The following is a 16,790-nucleotide window of genomic DNA, read 5'->3' as shown; positions in this document are numbered from 1 at the left end:
AGAAACAGCAACATCTTCCCTGGAGGTTTATTACGTCCCAAATGAAAGTGTTGTGTTCAGGAGCAATGAATCCACTCACTTCAGTCCCGCTTGTGATGTAACTCAGTGACCTGAATGGTCATTGGTGATACGGATGGCCACGCACTCTGCTTTTGCTGGCCAATCTGAATCGAAGCATACGCAGTTATACTCTGATGAATCATCATTGATCCTTCTTGACTTATTACATCCCTTTCCCATCGAAAGACAAATGGTGATTGCCTCGGTGAATTCTCTTATTCCTTCTGTCTGACTGTCTCTCTCTCTCTCTCTCTCTCTCTCTCTCTCTCCCTTCCTTTGTTGTCCATGGTGGATTTAAATAAGGAAGAAAACGTTGAAGTCAAATGGGATACGGACATTTTGAGCAGTCAGATCAATCGTCATTGTTCAGTCGCGTGCTTAGTGTTGGGCGAAGAATGGATTGATCAAAGTAGATACCCTATTCCGGTGTCATTAGTTGGAAAAGTCGTCTCACAGATTCCTGTACAGAGGAGGCAGAGTGTAAGTTGGAAGCTGTTGTCCAGCGGCTCGCTCTCTCTCTCTCTCTCTCTCTCTCTCTCTCTCTCTCTCTCTCTCTCTCTCTCTCTCTCTCTCTCTCTCTCTCTCTCTCTCTCTCTCTCTCTCTCTCTCTCTCTCTCTCTCTCTCTCTCTATCTCTCTCTCTCTCTCTCTCTCTCTCTCTCTCTCTCTCTCTCTCTCTCCTCTCTCTCTCTCTCTCCCTCTCTCTCTCTCTATCTCTATCTATCCATCAATCTCTCCCTCCCGGACTATATTCTATATTTCCCGCTGTTTCTCTCACTGCTCATAACTTTCTCATCGATCTATCTCTTTATTTATTTAGCTGGATATGCACCTTTGTAATTCAGAGTCGTAAATGGTCATTGGTGACACCGAAATCCACGCCCCCTGCTTCGTTTAACCAATCAGAATCGAGACATGCGTCAGTAATACTCTGTCGTCGTCATTGTCCCTTCATGACTTTCTACATCGCTTTCTCACCGATAGACGCGTAACGATTGCATTTTCTTCATCCTTCTATTTCACTCTTTCGCTTTCTTTCTCCTTCCATCCTTCCGTCTATCTCTATCTCCTTCTCCCTGACTGTAGTTATTCCTGAGTTTCTCCTGGTCGTAACTCGCTCATCTGTCCATCTCTTCGTTCATTTATTTTAATATGTATCTCTGTGAAAACGGCCACAGCGATGAATAGCACCGTGGGTCAAATGAAACAATCTCAGAACAAAATGAAAATTTACACCGGAATATCGGAGAGTATACTCGAACTTGATCAGCGCTTAGGATCCGGACTACAATCCCCTAACGGAAAGGCAGATCAAAATACAATGCCCTCGGCCAAGTTTAATCCCGTCCGCAGGATAGGAAGTGCCATTTTCATGACTAAACACAAAAGGGGGAGAAGGACGGCCGTTCACTGCTGCTTGGTGAATAGTGGTTTGACCGTGGAGTTTAGGGACATGAGTTCGGAAGGACGTTTCGAATTTTCGACCCTCTACCAAACCGGACTACGTCCAATGTCGTACTACCTGAGTTCACCAAGAACACCACTGCTTACCGTGGTTCTGCACTGTTTTGACATACTTGGGATCAACGGCAGAATAAGTCGGATGCAATGTGTCCTACAATCCAACATCTATCCGAGAGAGACACTCGTTGGGATCATGTGTCGCAGAGTGCTGATATTCATTAGAAGTTGTCTGTTTCGATTGCTGCTTTGCTGCTGGTCCGTTGCTGCTGCTTCACTTCCCGCGCGTCATCCACCGGAGCCATTACAATTCAAATGCCTGGCAGGTTTGCTACAGCTGATCTGGAGGGGTTAAACTAATTATTAAGCTACCTCTATATCATTTAGACAAATACTAAATAGATATTTTACTATCGCCAGAAGTGCAGTAAAGATAAACAATGTTTTGAACGCCATTGCTCCAAAGAATTTAATTACTTCAGTTGTTAATGTTGCTGTGGCTGTAAGAGAGCTTACCAAATTTCATCCACTTCGTTAAAAAATGTAGGTGCTTTCTGTATTTTTGTGGTGTTTCTGAATTATTTGAGGCATCCTTGCCTTTTCCACCTGATTTGCTTTCCTGATGATCCGTTTTGGGTTGTGCAGATGGGAAAGAATCAAAAGCCAATTGCAATGTTACACTGGCCGCGACCTGTTATTGAAGCTCAATATGCAGCGACCTCTAGTGGTGAGAAAAACGGGTTCCGCGCCTTCAACGATTGTGCAGAATAGATTTTGTCAGAGGCGGCTCGGCTTCTCAACCTCTATGCGCTACTACAGGCGCAGAAATAGACGGCCGAGTGAGACTGCGAGGCATTCCTTAGATCCAGCTGAAAGAAAGTGCTGCTGGGTCTTGTTGCCGCGTAGGATTCCGTCGTGTAACTGTTGACTGTATCTTCCCAAGCAGAATAAAAAAAAATATCTTATATTGCCCCATCCGGTCGGTCTCTATACCAATACATATGATCATAGTCCGAATTCAACAGCGTGCATTGGACGGTGCTTTATTCTCCCAATCCAACTGACGGGGAAGGGGGCGACTGCTCCACGTACACGGCCAGAATCCCTGCAAGAGAGAAATTCCATTAGAGTCTAATTTTGCTCAACAAATGGTAGCCCGTTCTCTGAATCTGAGTCACCTTCACCAGATCCATTGTCATTCTGACTTACGCGGGATCAATGCCAGGATCAGCGGAAGACAGTATTTTTCCTGCACCATCATTCTCAGTTTAGACCCTGGTGGGCTTTGGGGTGGAGTGCCGATCAAGTCCAAATTTCAGAAAAACTGTACCGGGTTGATCGAAATAATTTCTGATTCCGATTGGACCCATGACGCCTGTCACTTCCTGTGTAATTGGTGGTCTTTCTTTAGTCGTCAGTAGTAAACCGAAAGAGAGTGGATGTCGCAATTTATGCATTGTCGCGTTGGTGAGGAAATGTAACTACAGACAGACAGACAGACAGTCAGACAGACAGACAGACAGACAAACACACACACACACACACACACACACACATGCATCTTTGTACGTGTCTATCTATCTACGGATCTTCTTGAAGTATTCCAAATTATTCTGTGTGTTTATCCCGATCCTTCATTCACGTGCCGAACGCGCGTTAAGCACACAGGGATTTCGTGGTGGGTGAATGAATGAGTTGTGGTGATACATCAGCTATGGGAGAAACCCGTGCCGTTCCTGGTTTGCAGAAACGAGCAATATTGCTCAAATTTACAGACTCAGTGTGGGGTCCATCGCATCTCTGAACGGAATATGGCGAAAAAAGCAGAAGGAGCGGCGAACTTTGTATCTATCTATCTATCTGTCTATCTATCTATCTATCTATCTATCTATCTATCTATCTATCTATCTATCTATCTATCTATCTATCTATCTATCTATCTATCTATCTATCTATCTGTCTATCTATCTATCTATCTATCTATCTATCTATCTATCTATCTATCTATCTATCTATCTATCTATCTAACAATCGTAGATGCTGCCGTAGAGCAAAATTTTGCAGATACAGCGGTATTATGTTTGCGCGTTTCTTTGTGTCATTCATGCCGGTCAATGTGCATCGATACACAGAGCACTGTTGCCCCCACGTGTCGAAAATGCGGTTCTGCACTTCTTGGTGAACAGGTGGAAGGATGTTCTGTGGCCGGAGACTCGCGGTCTAGCGCTCTCGGTGGCGTGTGGAAAAGTGTAACATTGGGCATTTCCGGCCGAGATCCTTCATCAGGACTGAGAGTGAAAAGTGGATCGGGTGGGGGAAGGAGGACGATGCCTGAATTAAAAGTTGCGAAATGGGTTCAAGGTCATTTGGGCGATTATAGGCAGAGACAGGTGGAAGGGAAAGGTCAAGGGCTGGAGTGGGAAGAATATGATAGGAGAGGAGACGGAAAACAGAGGAAAGGGAATGAGGAGATGTTCAAGGGAGATGTAATAGTCAGGGGAGAAGAAGTAAAAAGGTAACAGTAATACATACCATTCAATTTGAATGGTACCAAGATGGAATATAAGATGTTTTTACTCTACCTTCAGGGTGGCCTCCTCTTGACACGAGGGATAGCTATGAAACGACACGTGGATAGGAAAATGGGAATTAGAATTATAATGTTTGGCCACAATGAACTCCTTATGCAATTATACTGTAAAAGCTTGTTCGCAGAGATAAATACATTACATTTTGAATTGCGATAGAGAAAGGTAAATTAATAAATTTGTTTACATTTGCTGCATCTATGGAGTTATAGTGAAAAGCTGGTCTTGCACACAGTTCACAGTGTATCGGTGTAGAATAAGGTTCATCAAAAATGTTAAAAATCGACGGAGAAAACCACAGTGAGGGTGAACAGGACTTCAGAGAGGTAGATGGTGAAGTAGAGAATTCACATTATTGTCCGATCCTACAGCATAAGAATAGGGTAACGAAGGCAGAGAAGCGGCGGGTTTGGCGACTGGAGCCTGTATTATCATCGGCTCCTTCACTGAGTTAACGAGGTGTACTTATAGAGGGGACGTTTAAGCGATGTGTTGAACTATGCGCAGGGCCGTCTCCGGTTTTCTGCCGTCAATTGCAGAGCAAATGGTACAGCTTTGCGTTATCCATCAAAGCCCCTCTGCTCGTCGATGTGATATCTGAGATTGCAGGAACACTCGCGGATAAGCGGCCGAGTGCAGCCCGTTCGTGACAGGAAGTAGCAGCCGAACTCGGTCTGGTGCTGTAACCTACTGGTACAACATGGCCACTGAACCTCCCTGCTGCAGGCTGGAAGGTTTTTGCAATGGGAGACACGTTATCTGAAGTTCTGTGCTCTACTACAAGCGCAGTAGTAGACGGCAGATTGGGAGTCCGATGCCCGTCCCAGTTCCAGTTCAAACAGAGTGCTGCTGGGTCTTGTCGCCGTGAAGGAATCGGATGTGTAGTGTTATGTATTCAGGCAACAATAAATATATGAGATCGGCAAGGGTTTCTTATAACAAACATCACGTTTATTAAACACAGACAACAAACCCCCCAAAAGTAAACAAACACTACCGTAACCGGAAACAGCTGCTGAGCGGCTGTCCAAACAGTTAGTAAAGTGATATTCCAAAAACAGTTCTTTAAAGTGGTATTGCCAAAAGTTCGATATGCTCACAGTCCATTTAAAAGGAGAGACTTTATAGGACGATTTAGATTCTCTTTCACGTCGCTTGCTTCGAACCCCGACATCGAACTTCCCACGAAGAATTCACGAAACAGAACGGCTTAAAGGCACTGACCTTTCCTTCTCCACTACCTCCAATCCTTTCTAGGTAAACCTAGGGATTGACACGAAGATAGTCAACGAAATCCTTCCAAATAAGGATCAAACAAAGGTCGCCCCCGTTGCACCGTAGAAAGCGATTCTCCTCGATCTTTAACTTCCAACTTCGAATCTTCACTCTCCTCTAATTTCCTCGAACTAACAGAATCATAAAGAACCTGCTGGCAATAACCTTTTAAACTTTAGGCATTAAATAAAAACTTCATCCTTCAACTAAATTGCGTCATAGATTAAAACACGCAGTGGCATGAAGTCAACCTGGCAAATCCAGCCACGAACTGCCCCTCCTCACAGGGTGGGGTCTACCTTTTATAACCTGTAAAAAAAACCGTCACATGATCTCTACTGGCGGGAACATGACATCATTCCACCATCACAAGACCATCACCTCAAGTCCAGTACAGCTTCAACTCGTCACATGACAAGGGCTCCACTGTCATGTGTCACGAGTACGTAACACCTCCCTCCAAAAAAACATTTTTGGTCTGACAAGAACAAAAATTTTTAACAATTGCTTACAAGAAAAACAAAGGTATAATTTTTATAACATATACAATACACAACACCAGTATATAACAGCATATAAGTCAGAATACAGTAGGAGTGTTACAATTGAAAAAAAAACACTCCATAAAAAAAAATTACAGTGTACATTCAACATCGAGATAGACAATCAGAAACCACATTATCTTTACCTTTAATATGAGTCATCACAATATTGTACTCTTGTAACATCAAACTCCAATTTAATAACCTTCTGTTTTTGTTTTTCATCTTACTCAGAAAAACTAACGGATTATGATCAGTGTAAACAATAAGTGGTTTCTGAGTTGTACTAACATATACCTCAAAATATTCCAAAGCTAAAACAAGAGATAACAATTCTTTCTCTATTGTCGAATAATTTCTTTGATGCTTATTAAATTTCTTAGAAAAGTAAGCTACTGGATGATCAACCTCATCACCCTTATTCCTTTGCATTAATACTGCTCCTGCAGCCTCATCACTAGTATCCACAGCCAATGAAAAAGGTTTTCCAAAGTCAGGTGCCTTAAGCACAGGTTGTTGACATATCATTGTTTTCAATTTTTCAAATGCTTCTTGACAAGGCACCGTTCATACAAACTTCTCATTCTTCCGCAGAAGGTTAGTTAATGGAAGGGCAACATTAGCAACATTCTTACACAATTTCCGATAATATCCTACCATTCCCAAAAACCTTCTGAGAGTTTTTTTTTCCCCGTTGGAGTGGGAATCTCTAAAATTGCCTGAACTTTTGCCAGAACAGGAGCTACCTTACCTTGACCCACAACATAACCAAGGTAAGTCACAGTGGCATGCCCAAATTCACTCTTAGCTAAATTAATAGTTAAGTTAGCTTTTGAAAGCCTTTCAAACAATTTCTCCATCGCAATAATGTGTGCTTCCCAAGTATCATTTCCTGTCACTAAATCATCAATATAAGCATCAGTATCTTTCAATCCCTGAATCACAAAGTTAATCATCCTCTGGAAAGTACCTGGGGCATTCTTCACCCCAAATGGAAGAACATTATACTCATAAAACCCAGATGGAGTTACAAATGCAGAAATCTCTCTACCTCTGTCCGTTAATGGAACACACCAATACCCTTTCAATAAATCAATCTTTGTAAGGAACTTTGCCTTTCCAACTTTATCTACACAATCATCTACTCTAGGAATTGGATATGCATCTGTTTAGTTTACAGCATTCACCTTCCTATAATCTGTACAAAACCTAATACTACCATCTGGCTTTGGCACCATAACACATGGCGAACTCCAATTCGAGTTAGAATGTCTAATGATATTATTCTCTAACATATATTCAATTTCTTTCTCAGCAAGTTCACATTTTTCCATGTTCATCCTATATGGATGTTGTTTAATAGGTTTGGCATCCCCAACATCTACATCATGTGAAGCTATAGTAGTCCTTCTCGGAACATCTGGAAACAACTCCCTATATTTAAAAATCAACTCCATCTGTTGTCTCTGATCTAACTGTAAATGTGCTAATTTTTCATCAATATTTTCCAGAATGGTTGAATTTGGTAACCTAACAGAAACAATGTTGGATTTAGAATGAAAGTCAGATGAATCATCTATCATGTTCCTAGTTAAATCAAACTCAGTCTCACTAACCACAACAGTCACAGTATCAGATTGTTTCGCAAAATATGGTTTCAACATATTTATATGGCAAAGTTGTGTTGACCTTCTACGTTCTGGAGTTTTTACCACGTAATCCACATCATTGATTTCAGACACAATTTCATAAGGACCATGAAATCTAGCTTGTAAAGGATTTGTCTGCACTGGGAAAAGAACCAACACCTTATCTCCAGGCTTAAACATCCTCATCCTAGCGTCTTTATCATACCAAGTCTTCATTTTCTCCTGAGCCAACTTTAAATTTTCCTTAGCTAAGCTACAAGCTTTATGTAACAAGTCCTTAAATTTCAACACATAGTCCAAAAAATTAGTGTGTACTTCCTTATTAATCCACTGTTCTTTCAACAACGCTAAAGGTCCTCTAACTCTATGCCCAAACACAAGTTCAAATGGACTAAAACCTAAAGATTCCTGTACCGATTCCCTTACTGCAAATAAAAGTAAGTTTATACCCTCATTCCAGTCACTTACATTTTCCACACAAAATGTCCTAATCATATTCTTGAGGGTAGAATGAAACCTCTCCAAGGTACCCTGCGATTCTGGATGGTATGCAGACGAAGTGATTTGCTTAGCTCCCAATTTATAAACTATCTGTTGAAACAATCCAGACATAAAATTACTGCCTTGATCAGTTTGTATCTCCTTAGGTAATCCAAAATAAGTAAAAAAAATATATAAGGGCCTTTGTCACAGTCTTAGCTTTTATATTCCTAAGTGGTACTGCCTCTGGAAACCTAGAAGAAGTACACATGATAGTCAACAAATACTGATAACCAGTTTTTGTCTTTGGTAATGGACCAACACAATCTACAATAACTTTAGAAAATGGTTCACCAAATGCTGGGATAGGTTGTAATGGAGCTACTGGTGTAACCTGATTAGGTTTACCCACAATTTGACAAGTATGGCACTTTTTACAAAACATCGCCAGATCTTTTCTTAGACCAGGCCAGTAAAAATGTTTTAAAATCTTGTCCACAGTTTTCCTTGATGTCCACCTAAAGGCACACTATGAGCTAAAGTCAAAATCTCATTTCGATAAGCTTTTGGAACAACTACCTGGTAAACAACATTCCAATCCTCACTTGCAGGAATTGTAGGCGATCTCCACTTCCTCATCAACACTCCTTTTTCCAAGTAATATCTTACTGGCACCTTATCAATTTCACTATCTAGTAAAACCTGCTCTTTTAATTTTATAATCTCAGAGTCTCTATTCTGCTCTGCTATCATCTCCTTCCTAGACAAAGATAAATCTTTATAGTCAGACTTACTCCCAGAATCTTGTTCAAACAACGAAGATAAGAAAGTCTCTGACACATCCTCAAAACTCGAATCCTGGGTTGAACAGTCCTGAATAACAACCTCATTCTGCGCATCAATCTTTTTAGCCATAGCTCTAGTCACAACACAGGAAGAATCTGTGTTAGAATTCAACTCTGGTTCCTCTGATTCCATTGTCAAATGCACTTCAGGAAAAACTTGTCCACCTGCCAAGTCAATACCTAACAATAAAGAAATACCCTTCACAAGTAAGCTATGCTGTAATCCTACTTTAACAAATCCAGTAACTAACCCCGATTTTAAATTTACTTTATGTAAATGTACAGGCATAAAATCACTTCCAACACCTCTTATGTAATTTACCTCACCAGTATCAGACTCTTCATCAAACTTCAACACACTGTCTAACATTAATGATTGAGAAGCACCAGTATCCCTAAGGATTTTTATTGGCACCAGAGTAGATCCTTCCTTCAAGGATACAAACCCTTCAGTTACAAAATGATCATATCCCTTTCTAACTTGGTCAGACTCTAACAAAGCCTCATTTGTTTTTATCAAACCCTGTAACTTTACAGGTGCTGCAGTATGTTGCACACAAGCATCTGGAACTGCTTCCTTCTCTTTCTTTTACAATTTGTAACAGTTAGCTATTACATGGCCAGGCTTCTTACAATAGTTACAAGTAAGACCAAACCGTCTTTCCTTCACAGGCTTTCCTTTCTCATCAACTTTCTCATTAACCTCCGATTTAATTTCAGATTTCAGATGTGTTATTTTTCCTCTTAAAAATTCTGCCCTGAGGAAATTTGTTCTTATGGATCAAAACATACTCATCAGCTAATCTAGCACAGTCCTGCAATTTATCATTTAAGTAGGTCCTTACTTCAACAGGAATGCTTCTTTTAAATTCCTCCATTAAAATCAGCTCTCTCAATGTATCATAGTCCCCATTTACATTTTTAGAAGAAACCCATCTCTCAAAACACATAGCTTTATCATAGGCAAATTCCACATAAGTTTTTTCCACAGACTTTTTCAAACTTCTGAATCTTTCCCTATATGCTTCTGGGACTAACTCATATGCGTTTAAGATATGCCTCTTTACAATATCATTATCAAGAGCTTGCGCAGCTGTTAAAGCTGAGTAAACTTGTTGTGCTTTGCCTTTAATTACACTCTGTAACAACACTGACCATTTATCTTTCGGCCACTCTGACATCCGAGCAATAGTTTCAAAATGTTGAAAATACCTTTCCACTTCTGTTTCACTAAATGGAGGGACCAATTTAACTTCTTGACTAGCAACAAACGTTTTTTTAGAACCAGAAGACTGATTCCCAGACTTTAATTCCTCCATTGCATATGCAAATTCTCTCTGCTTTTGTTCCATCTCCAATTTACACCTCTCCAATTTCATTTGTTCGATTTGCAACTGCATCTCCAGATTACTTATTGGAAACGACTCTAAAATCGATTCATCAAAAACACCCGAATCCACATAGTATGACGCGATTTTTCTCTGTATCACAGCCTTAGAAGTAGTCTGCAAAATACCTTCAAGTCGCAATCTACTAGCTATCTCAAACAGCTCAGTTTTTTTCGCCTTCGCCAACACCTCCGCAGCTGGCGAAGCCAGAAACTCATCAATATTCATTGCTGCCGAATACCACAACAAGCCAAACAAAAGAACCGAGTAATCCCCGTTTCCAAAACACCGATTAAAAAGTCAGCAAGCATTTAAACTCAAAAGTTTCAATCCAGACGCAGCCCCCATATTTAATGTTACGTATTCAGGCAACAATAAATATATGAGATCGGTAAGGGTATCTTATAACAAACAACACGTTTATTAAACACAGAAAACAAACCCCCCAAAAGTAAACAAACACTACCGTAACAGGAAACAGCTGCTGAGCGGCAGCCCAAACAGTTCGTAAAGTGATATTCCAAAAAAACAGTTCTTTAAAGTGGTATTGCCAAAAGTTCGATATGCTCACAGTCCATTTAAAAGGAGAGACTTTATAGGACGATTTAGATTCTCTTTCACGTCGCTTGCTTCGATCCCCGACATCGAACTTCCCACGAAGAATTCACGAAACAGAACGGCTTAAACGCACTGACCTTTCCTTCTCCACTACCTCCAATTCTTTCTAGGTAAACCTAGGGATTAACACGAAGATAGTCAACGAAATCCTTCCAAATAAGGATCAAACAAAGGTCGCCCCCGTTTCACCGTAGAAAGTGATTCTCCTCGATCTTTAACTTCCAACTTCGAATCTTCACTCTCCTCTAATTTCCTCGAACTAACAGAATCATAAAGAACCTGCTGGCAATAACCTTTTAAACTTTAGGCATTAAATAAAAACTTCATCCTTCAACTAAACTGCGTCATCTCTTAAAACACGCAGTGGCATGAAGTCAACCTGGCAAATCCAGCCACAAACTGCCCCTCCTCACAGGGTGGGGTCTACCTTTTATAACCTGTAAAAAAAAACCGTCACATGATCTCTACTGGCGGGAAAATGACATCATTCCACCATCACAAGACCATCACCTCAAGTCCAGTACAGCTTCAACCCCAGTCACATGACAAGGGCTCCACTGTCATGTGTCACGAGTACGTAACAGTAGTTCGTAACTGAACCTTGTCAATAGAATAGAAGAGACAATCTATTGCCTGGCCGGGACGCTGCCTGTACCAATACATGCGTGTATAGGCGGTTTTCAGCAGCGTACACGAGACGCTCGCCGTCTCACCCTCTCCGACTGACAAGGAGGAAGGCGACTGCTCGACGATCGCGGCCAGAATCCATGTAACACAGAAAATCGTTTAGTCTCCAATTTCCCTCCGTTGTTGACCAGCTCGAGGTCTCCAGAGAGAAGGAAAGGGTTGACTTTCCCGAAAACCCTAACCCTTTCTGGTTATCCGAAATTTCACACTGTTCTGCGCCGTGAAATAGGGGCAATGCACCATCCCGACACACACATACTCTAACTCAGACAAAAGGGGATTCTTCGAACCGCAGTGAGGAAGCGGAGGACAATAGGTCGTCTAGCATAATCTAATTTGGTCCAGGTTCAATTTTGGCGCACACTCCCCATGCACCCTCGGAGTAATCCCGATACCCCCTTCCGAGCTTAGCGAAACCGAAGGAGACGAGCAATTTTAGTCGGGTCTGTTCGACCAGCGCGGCAAGGATTTATCAGTGGGAAGGCGCTTTCACATTCGGCTCATGAGTAGCAAGGCAGGCATCAAACCTTCGGCCTCATGTCGAGAAGATCTGCCAAGCCCAACCACGTGCGATGCTGAAGCAAGTCGTTCAACACCCTTTCCCGGAGATCTGTGATTTGTACTTACCTGGGATCATCGTCACGATCAGCGGGAGGCAAACAACCCTCCGCACCATCTTCTACAGGATGAGAATATTTCCTCTATGTGAAGGTCAGAGCCAGTTCTCAGGGAAGTCTCTCTGTGTGGTCTGATAAAGGAACGAGATTTTACTTGTTGTAGTGGCGATGAAGTCACTTGTACTACGGTGAACGCTTTCGGACTGACGATGATGCCCGAGGTGAGTTCATGCAATGCAGATACGTTCGGTCGATTTGAAGTTGGGAGGCGCACATCCATGGGAAGCCGGATTTAAATGATTGGCCAATGTTCCCGAGGACAGGAATTCTGAAACCATAATAGAGCTTCAACCGTGTTTTGCTTCGATTGCAGAAACTAAACGCCACTTCATCATACCCTCAAAATAAGTGGCCTGTTTGAGAAACGGTAGGAAAGGTCAGGAGAAGATTAGAGGCCCTACTCTTGGCGCAGAAATAGATGGCGGGGTGAGTGTGCGAGACAGTGCTGCTGGTTTCCGTGGTCGTGTAGGTCTCAGATGTGTAGCTGTTGATTAGACCTCTCCCGGCGGAATAGAGGAGAGTTACTTCTGCCTGGACGGGTCGCTGTCTGTACGAATACAAAATGGTGCAGCCCGTGTTCCGCATTGATCTGTGGTTGACTGTCCCATTACAATCGGCAGAGAAGTCGGCGACTGCTCCACGTGCACGGCCGGAATAGATTCGATTCTAATTCCAAAGAAGGCATGGCAACGTCTAAGCCTTTTGAGATTTGGCTGGGACATTAGTGGTGGATGCGGCCCAGTCCACCAGAGGCCCGTCTGATCAATGATCATATCCACATGGGAGCATGGAATGACGAGAAAACATCCTCCATCGTTAAGGATACTCGCCATGTCGGCCAACCTCTCTTCTCGCTGCTGCTATCTGGACTTGGTAGAGGAACCTCAGGACCCAGACGACCGCGTTGACGAATAATGTTACAGTCTTTCAACCAACACAGTCCTTTACCACTCTTTAGTAAATTCACTGATCACGACATTGAACAGGACTCACTTTCTGCACCTCGTGTATTCAATGTATTGTTTTGAAAGTCTAGCAGTTATTTATATATTTATTTATCGTTCTTTACATATATATTTTGTTTTATATTTACTTATCGGTCTATTTATTTACTTATTTATATATTTCTCTATTTCTCTATCTACCTGCTTATTTCTGAATTATTAATTTCTGTTTGTTTGCCCGTTTATCTTTATAACGCTGCTTCAATTTTCTATCATTCTGTGTAATTATTTCCCCCATTTATTCTATTGTTCTTATTTATTATACTGTGAGTACCTGTCTCAAATCGAATCTCGGGGTATCATGTGGAAAGCTGCACTTCCGTTGATAATAAATTAACTTTCTTTGTTTCTTTCCTTCTGTCTGTCTCTCTCCTTCTCATTCATTCAATCTTCTTTCCATTTTCTTTCACTTTCCGACTTCCTTTCTTCTTTTCCGCCAGTTTCTTCCTTCATCTCGCCGTCCATGTATCTATTCGCTCAATCTATCAATCTATCTCTCTATCGTTCGGCTGTATCACTGTTTGTTCACCTCCCCACTTTGTTCTCTCTCTCTCTCTCTCTCTCTCTCTCTCTCTCTCTCTATCTATCTACTTGAACTACTCATTACATGTTGACGTAATTCTTGTTAACTGCAATAGAAATAGCTAAAGCGCTCAAGGACGTGGAAGGAACTGCCGCATCATTTCCAAGGGATAGGGTGGTAGAGTTTGAGCGTTGGTTGCCACGCCGTCCTATTCGACAGCGCAATGGTTGAATTGCAGTGTATCCGGTACTGCTAACAGGACAAGAAATCTTGCGAAGGATAGTCGCTGCCCGATGATAGGACAGTTTTCACGACCCGACATCTCAGACTCCCGTTAGAATGCAGCTGTTCTGCCGACAAACGGATCTGCACATTAGGTACTTCATGGTCCAACAGCGCCCCCTGCAGCAGACTCGGGATCATTGGCGGAATATGAATATAGGCCATATTAATATGCAGCCTTCAGTCTACCTGCATTCTACAGACTGTCGCTAGTAGCCGATGGTAATGCTATGGGTCTTTGCAATCGTGAGTGGACGGCTCTTACGTATCATCTAAGGTAGGGTTGAGGAGCGCGGCTTCATGTGTTCACCCGTGACAATTTGTTTTACCGCTCAATTTCATACCATCTGCAATGTAGTAGGAAAACTCCAGCGGGTCAGTCAGCAGCTATGGCGGATACCGCTGCTGGTATTGACACCGACTTGTTATTGTCACCTCTAACAAGATGCAGTCACAAGCTTGTTCACAGATATAAAGTCAGTACGCGGTTCACAGATGTAAAATAGGAAACATCAATAAAGTTTAAGAGCTACAGAAAGAAAGCGGAACAGGTGCACAGTACCACAATGAGGCTCATCGTGATGTCAGCGGTCCACGTCAATGTGCCATCTTCCCGTAATAATGTGCCACTCGAGAGTTGAATAACAGCGGGAGAACAGGCTGCCCTTGCGACAGTTAGTATGCACATTCAGATCATTGAGTCCTCCGCCCGACTGGAGGCTGGCGACTGCGCTCCTCTGACAGAATGAAATGTTAGACAGGGGATGATTCCAAGATCGACTGAGCTGTGTGGACGTTTATTTTTCTGGAGTTTCCTGCTGGTAACTGTAAAGCACTTGCCATATCAAGTAGAATTCTTGTCTCTGTGATATCGGGGGTTACTGGAGCAGGAGGAGAAAGCAGGACAAGTGTTGCCGGTTCGAGACAGAATAAGTGGCTGTCATACACCATGCTGTGCTGCCACCTAGTGGTGTAACATGAACTCTGAACATCCTTGTGATAAACAGGAAGGTTTTTGTACTGAGAGACCCTTTACATCAAGCTCTGTGCGCTACTACAAGCGCAGAAGTAGACGGCGGAGTGGAAGGACGGTGCCCACCTCAGTTCCAGTTTAAACAGAGAGTCGCTGGATCTGGTCGCCGCGTAGGAATCAGATGTGTAGTTCATAGCTGAACCTTGCCCAGCAGAATAGAAGAGAACATCAATTGCCCGGCCGGATCGCTGTCTGTACCAGAACATATTTGTATACACCCTATTCAGCAGCGTACACGACAGAGTGGCCGGCTCTCCCTCTGCGACTGACAGGGAGGAAGGCGATTGCTCCACGTTGGCGGTCAGAATCCCTGTCGGACAGAAATCAGATTAGACTCCAATTTCTCTCAATTGATCATCAAAGGTCGCGGAAGCAAGACAGATGGAAGAGTTTGGTGTTATCGACAGACCATGGCCACTCTCCGATTAACCCGGAGATTCGCACTGTTGTGCGATGTGTAATAGGCGTGATGTCCGATCCTCACCCAATGAGCATGGCCGAATGGTGGGTCAGACTCGATGGGCTGAATAGTCTAATAGCCTAACTCAACTCCTCTCTCTCTCTCTCTCTCTCTCTCTCTCTCTCTCTCTCTCTCTCTCTCTCTCTCTCTCTCTCTCTCTCTCTCTCTCTCTCTCTCTCTCTCTCTCTCTCCACCCCCCTTCTCTTTCTTGTATCACTGACACGCAAACACAATGTCTGCGGAGAAGTGGCTTGTATTCCCGAAAGACACCGGCCGCTCTGAGATCAACACAACGAACTGCTGTGAGATGAGGCAGCCAAACGCACGAAAGCGCTGACGCACATTTATTCGAACTCGGGCAAAACCTGATCCATCTCACCGTATTGAGTAACCGGGGTAAAATGCCGTTTAACAAGCACACATTTGTTCTGAGTTCAATTCCCCTTGCATCCTACAAGAAACCCCTGATATCCTCTCAGAGCTTCGTGGCAGAACTGAAGGACCCCACAGATGGTAACTCTGACAAGCGCGTTACATATTTATCTGTCATGAAACACTTTGTCATTTGTTGAACGGGATACATCAAATCATTGGCCTCTTGGGGAGAAAATCTACCAAGAAGAACCACGTTCGATACTGCACCTCGCCGTTCCACAAAGGGCATTTTACACCCCCTGACCCCAGACCTGCGATTTTAACTTACGCGGGATCACCGCCGCGATCAGCGGAATGCACAGTCTGGCCGTCAGCATCATTTACAGCGCGAGGATACCTCCGCTGTGTGGAATCGAGTGATGTTCCCTTTCGGCTCATGGGGAAGTCTATCTGCGTGGCCTGAGAAAGCAATTCTCCCATTGGCTCCGTGACAATCGTGTCACTTCCGCAAATATATTTGCCTCTTTGGAGCGGTTGACAGTGCTGACAAGCTGTGATGAGACCCGAGTTCCACGCTTGCGCTACAGGCAAGTCTGGATGATTCCAGGCTGGGAGGAAATAACAATAGACGATAGACAATAGGTGCAGAAGTTGACCATTCGGCCCTTCGAGCCTGCACCGCCATTCTGAGATAATGGCTGATCATCTACTATAAATACCCGGTTCCTGTTTTGTCCCCATATCCCTTGATTCCCCTATCCATAAGATACCTATCTAGCTCCTTCTTGAAAGCATCCATAGAATTGGCCTCCACTGCCTTCCGAGGTAGTTCATTCCACAGCCC

At 43.0% G+C, this 16,790-nt stretch overlaps 1 gene segment (V, D, J or C); it reads right to left on the bottom strand.

Annotated features, from left to right (window-relative positions):
* Window positions 1–15,110: 15,110 nt before the first annotated feature.
* LOC132386129 (T cell receptor beta variable 30-like) lies at window positions 15,111–16,323 on the bottom strand. The segment is given in 2 exon segments: window positions 15,111–15,421; window positions 16,275–16,323. Coding segments are annotated over 2 exon segments (360 nt in total).
* Between the last annotated feature and the right edge of the window lie 467 nt (window positions 16,324–16,790).

Source organism: Hypanus sabinus, unplaced genomic scaffold (genome assembly GCF_030144855.1).
Source record: "Hypanus sabinus isolate sHypSab1 unplaced genomic scaffold, sHypSab1.hap1 scaffold_1013, whole genome shotgun sequence".
NCBI classification, from domain to species: domain Eukaryota; kingdom Metazoa; phylum Chordata; class Chondrichthyes; order Myliobatiformes; family Dasyatidae; genus Hypanus; species Hypanus sabinus.
This window is presented reverse-complemented; position numbering and strand designations above follow the sequence as displayed.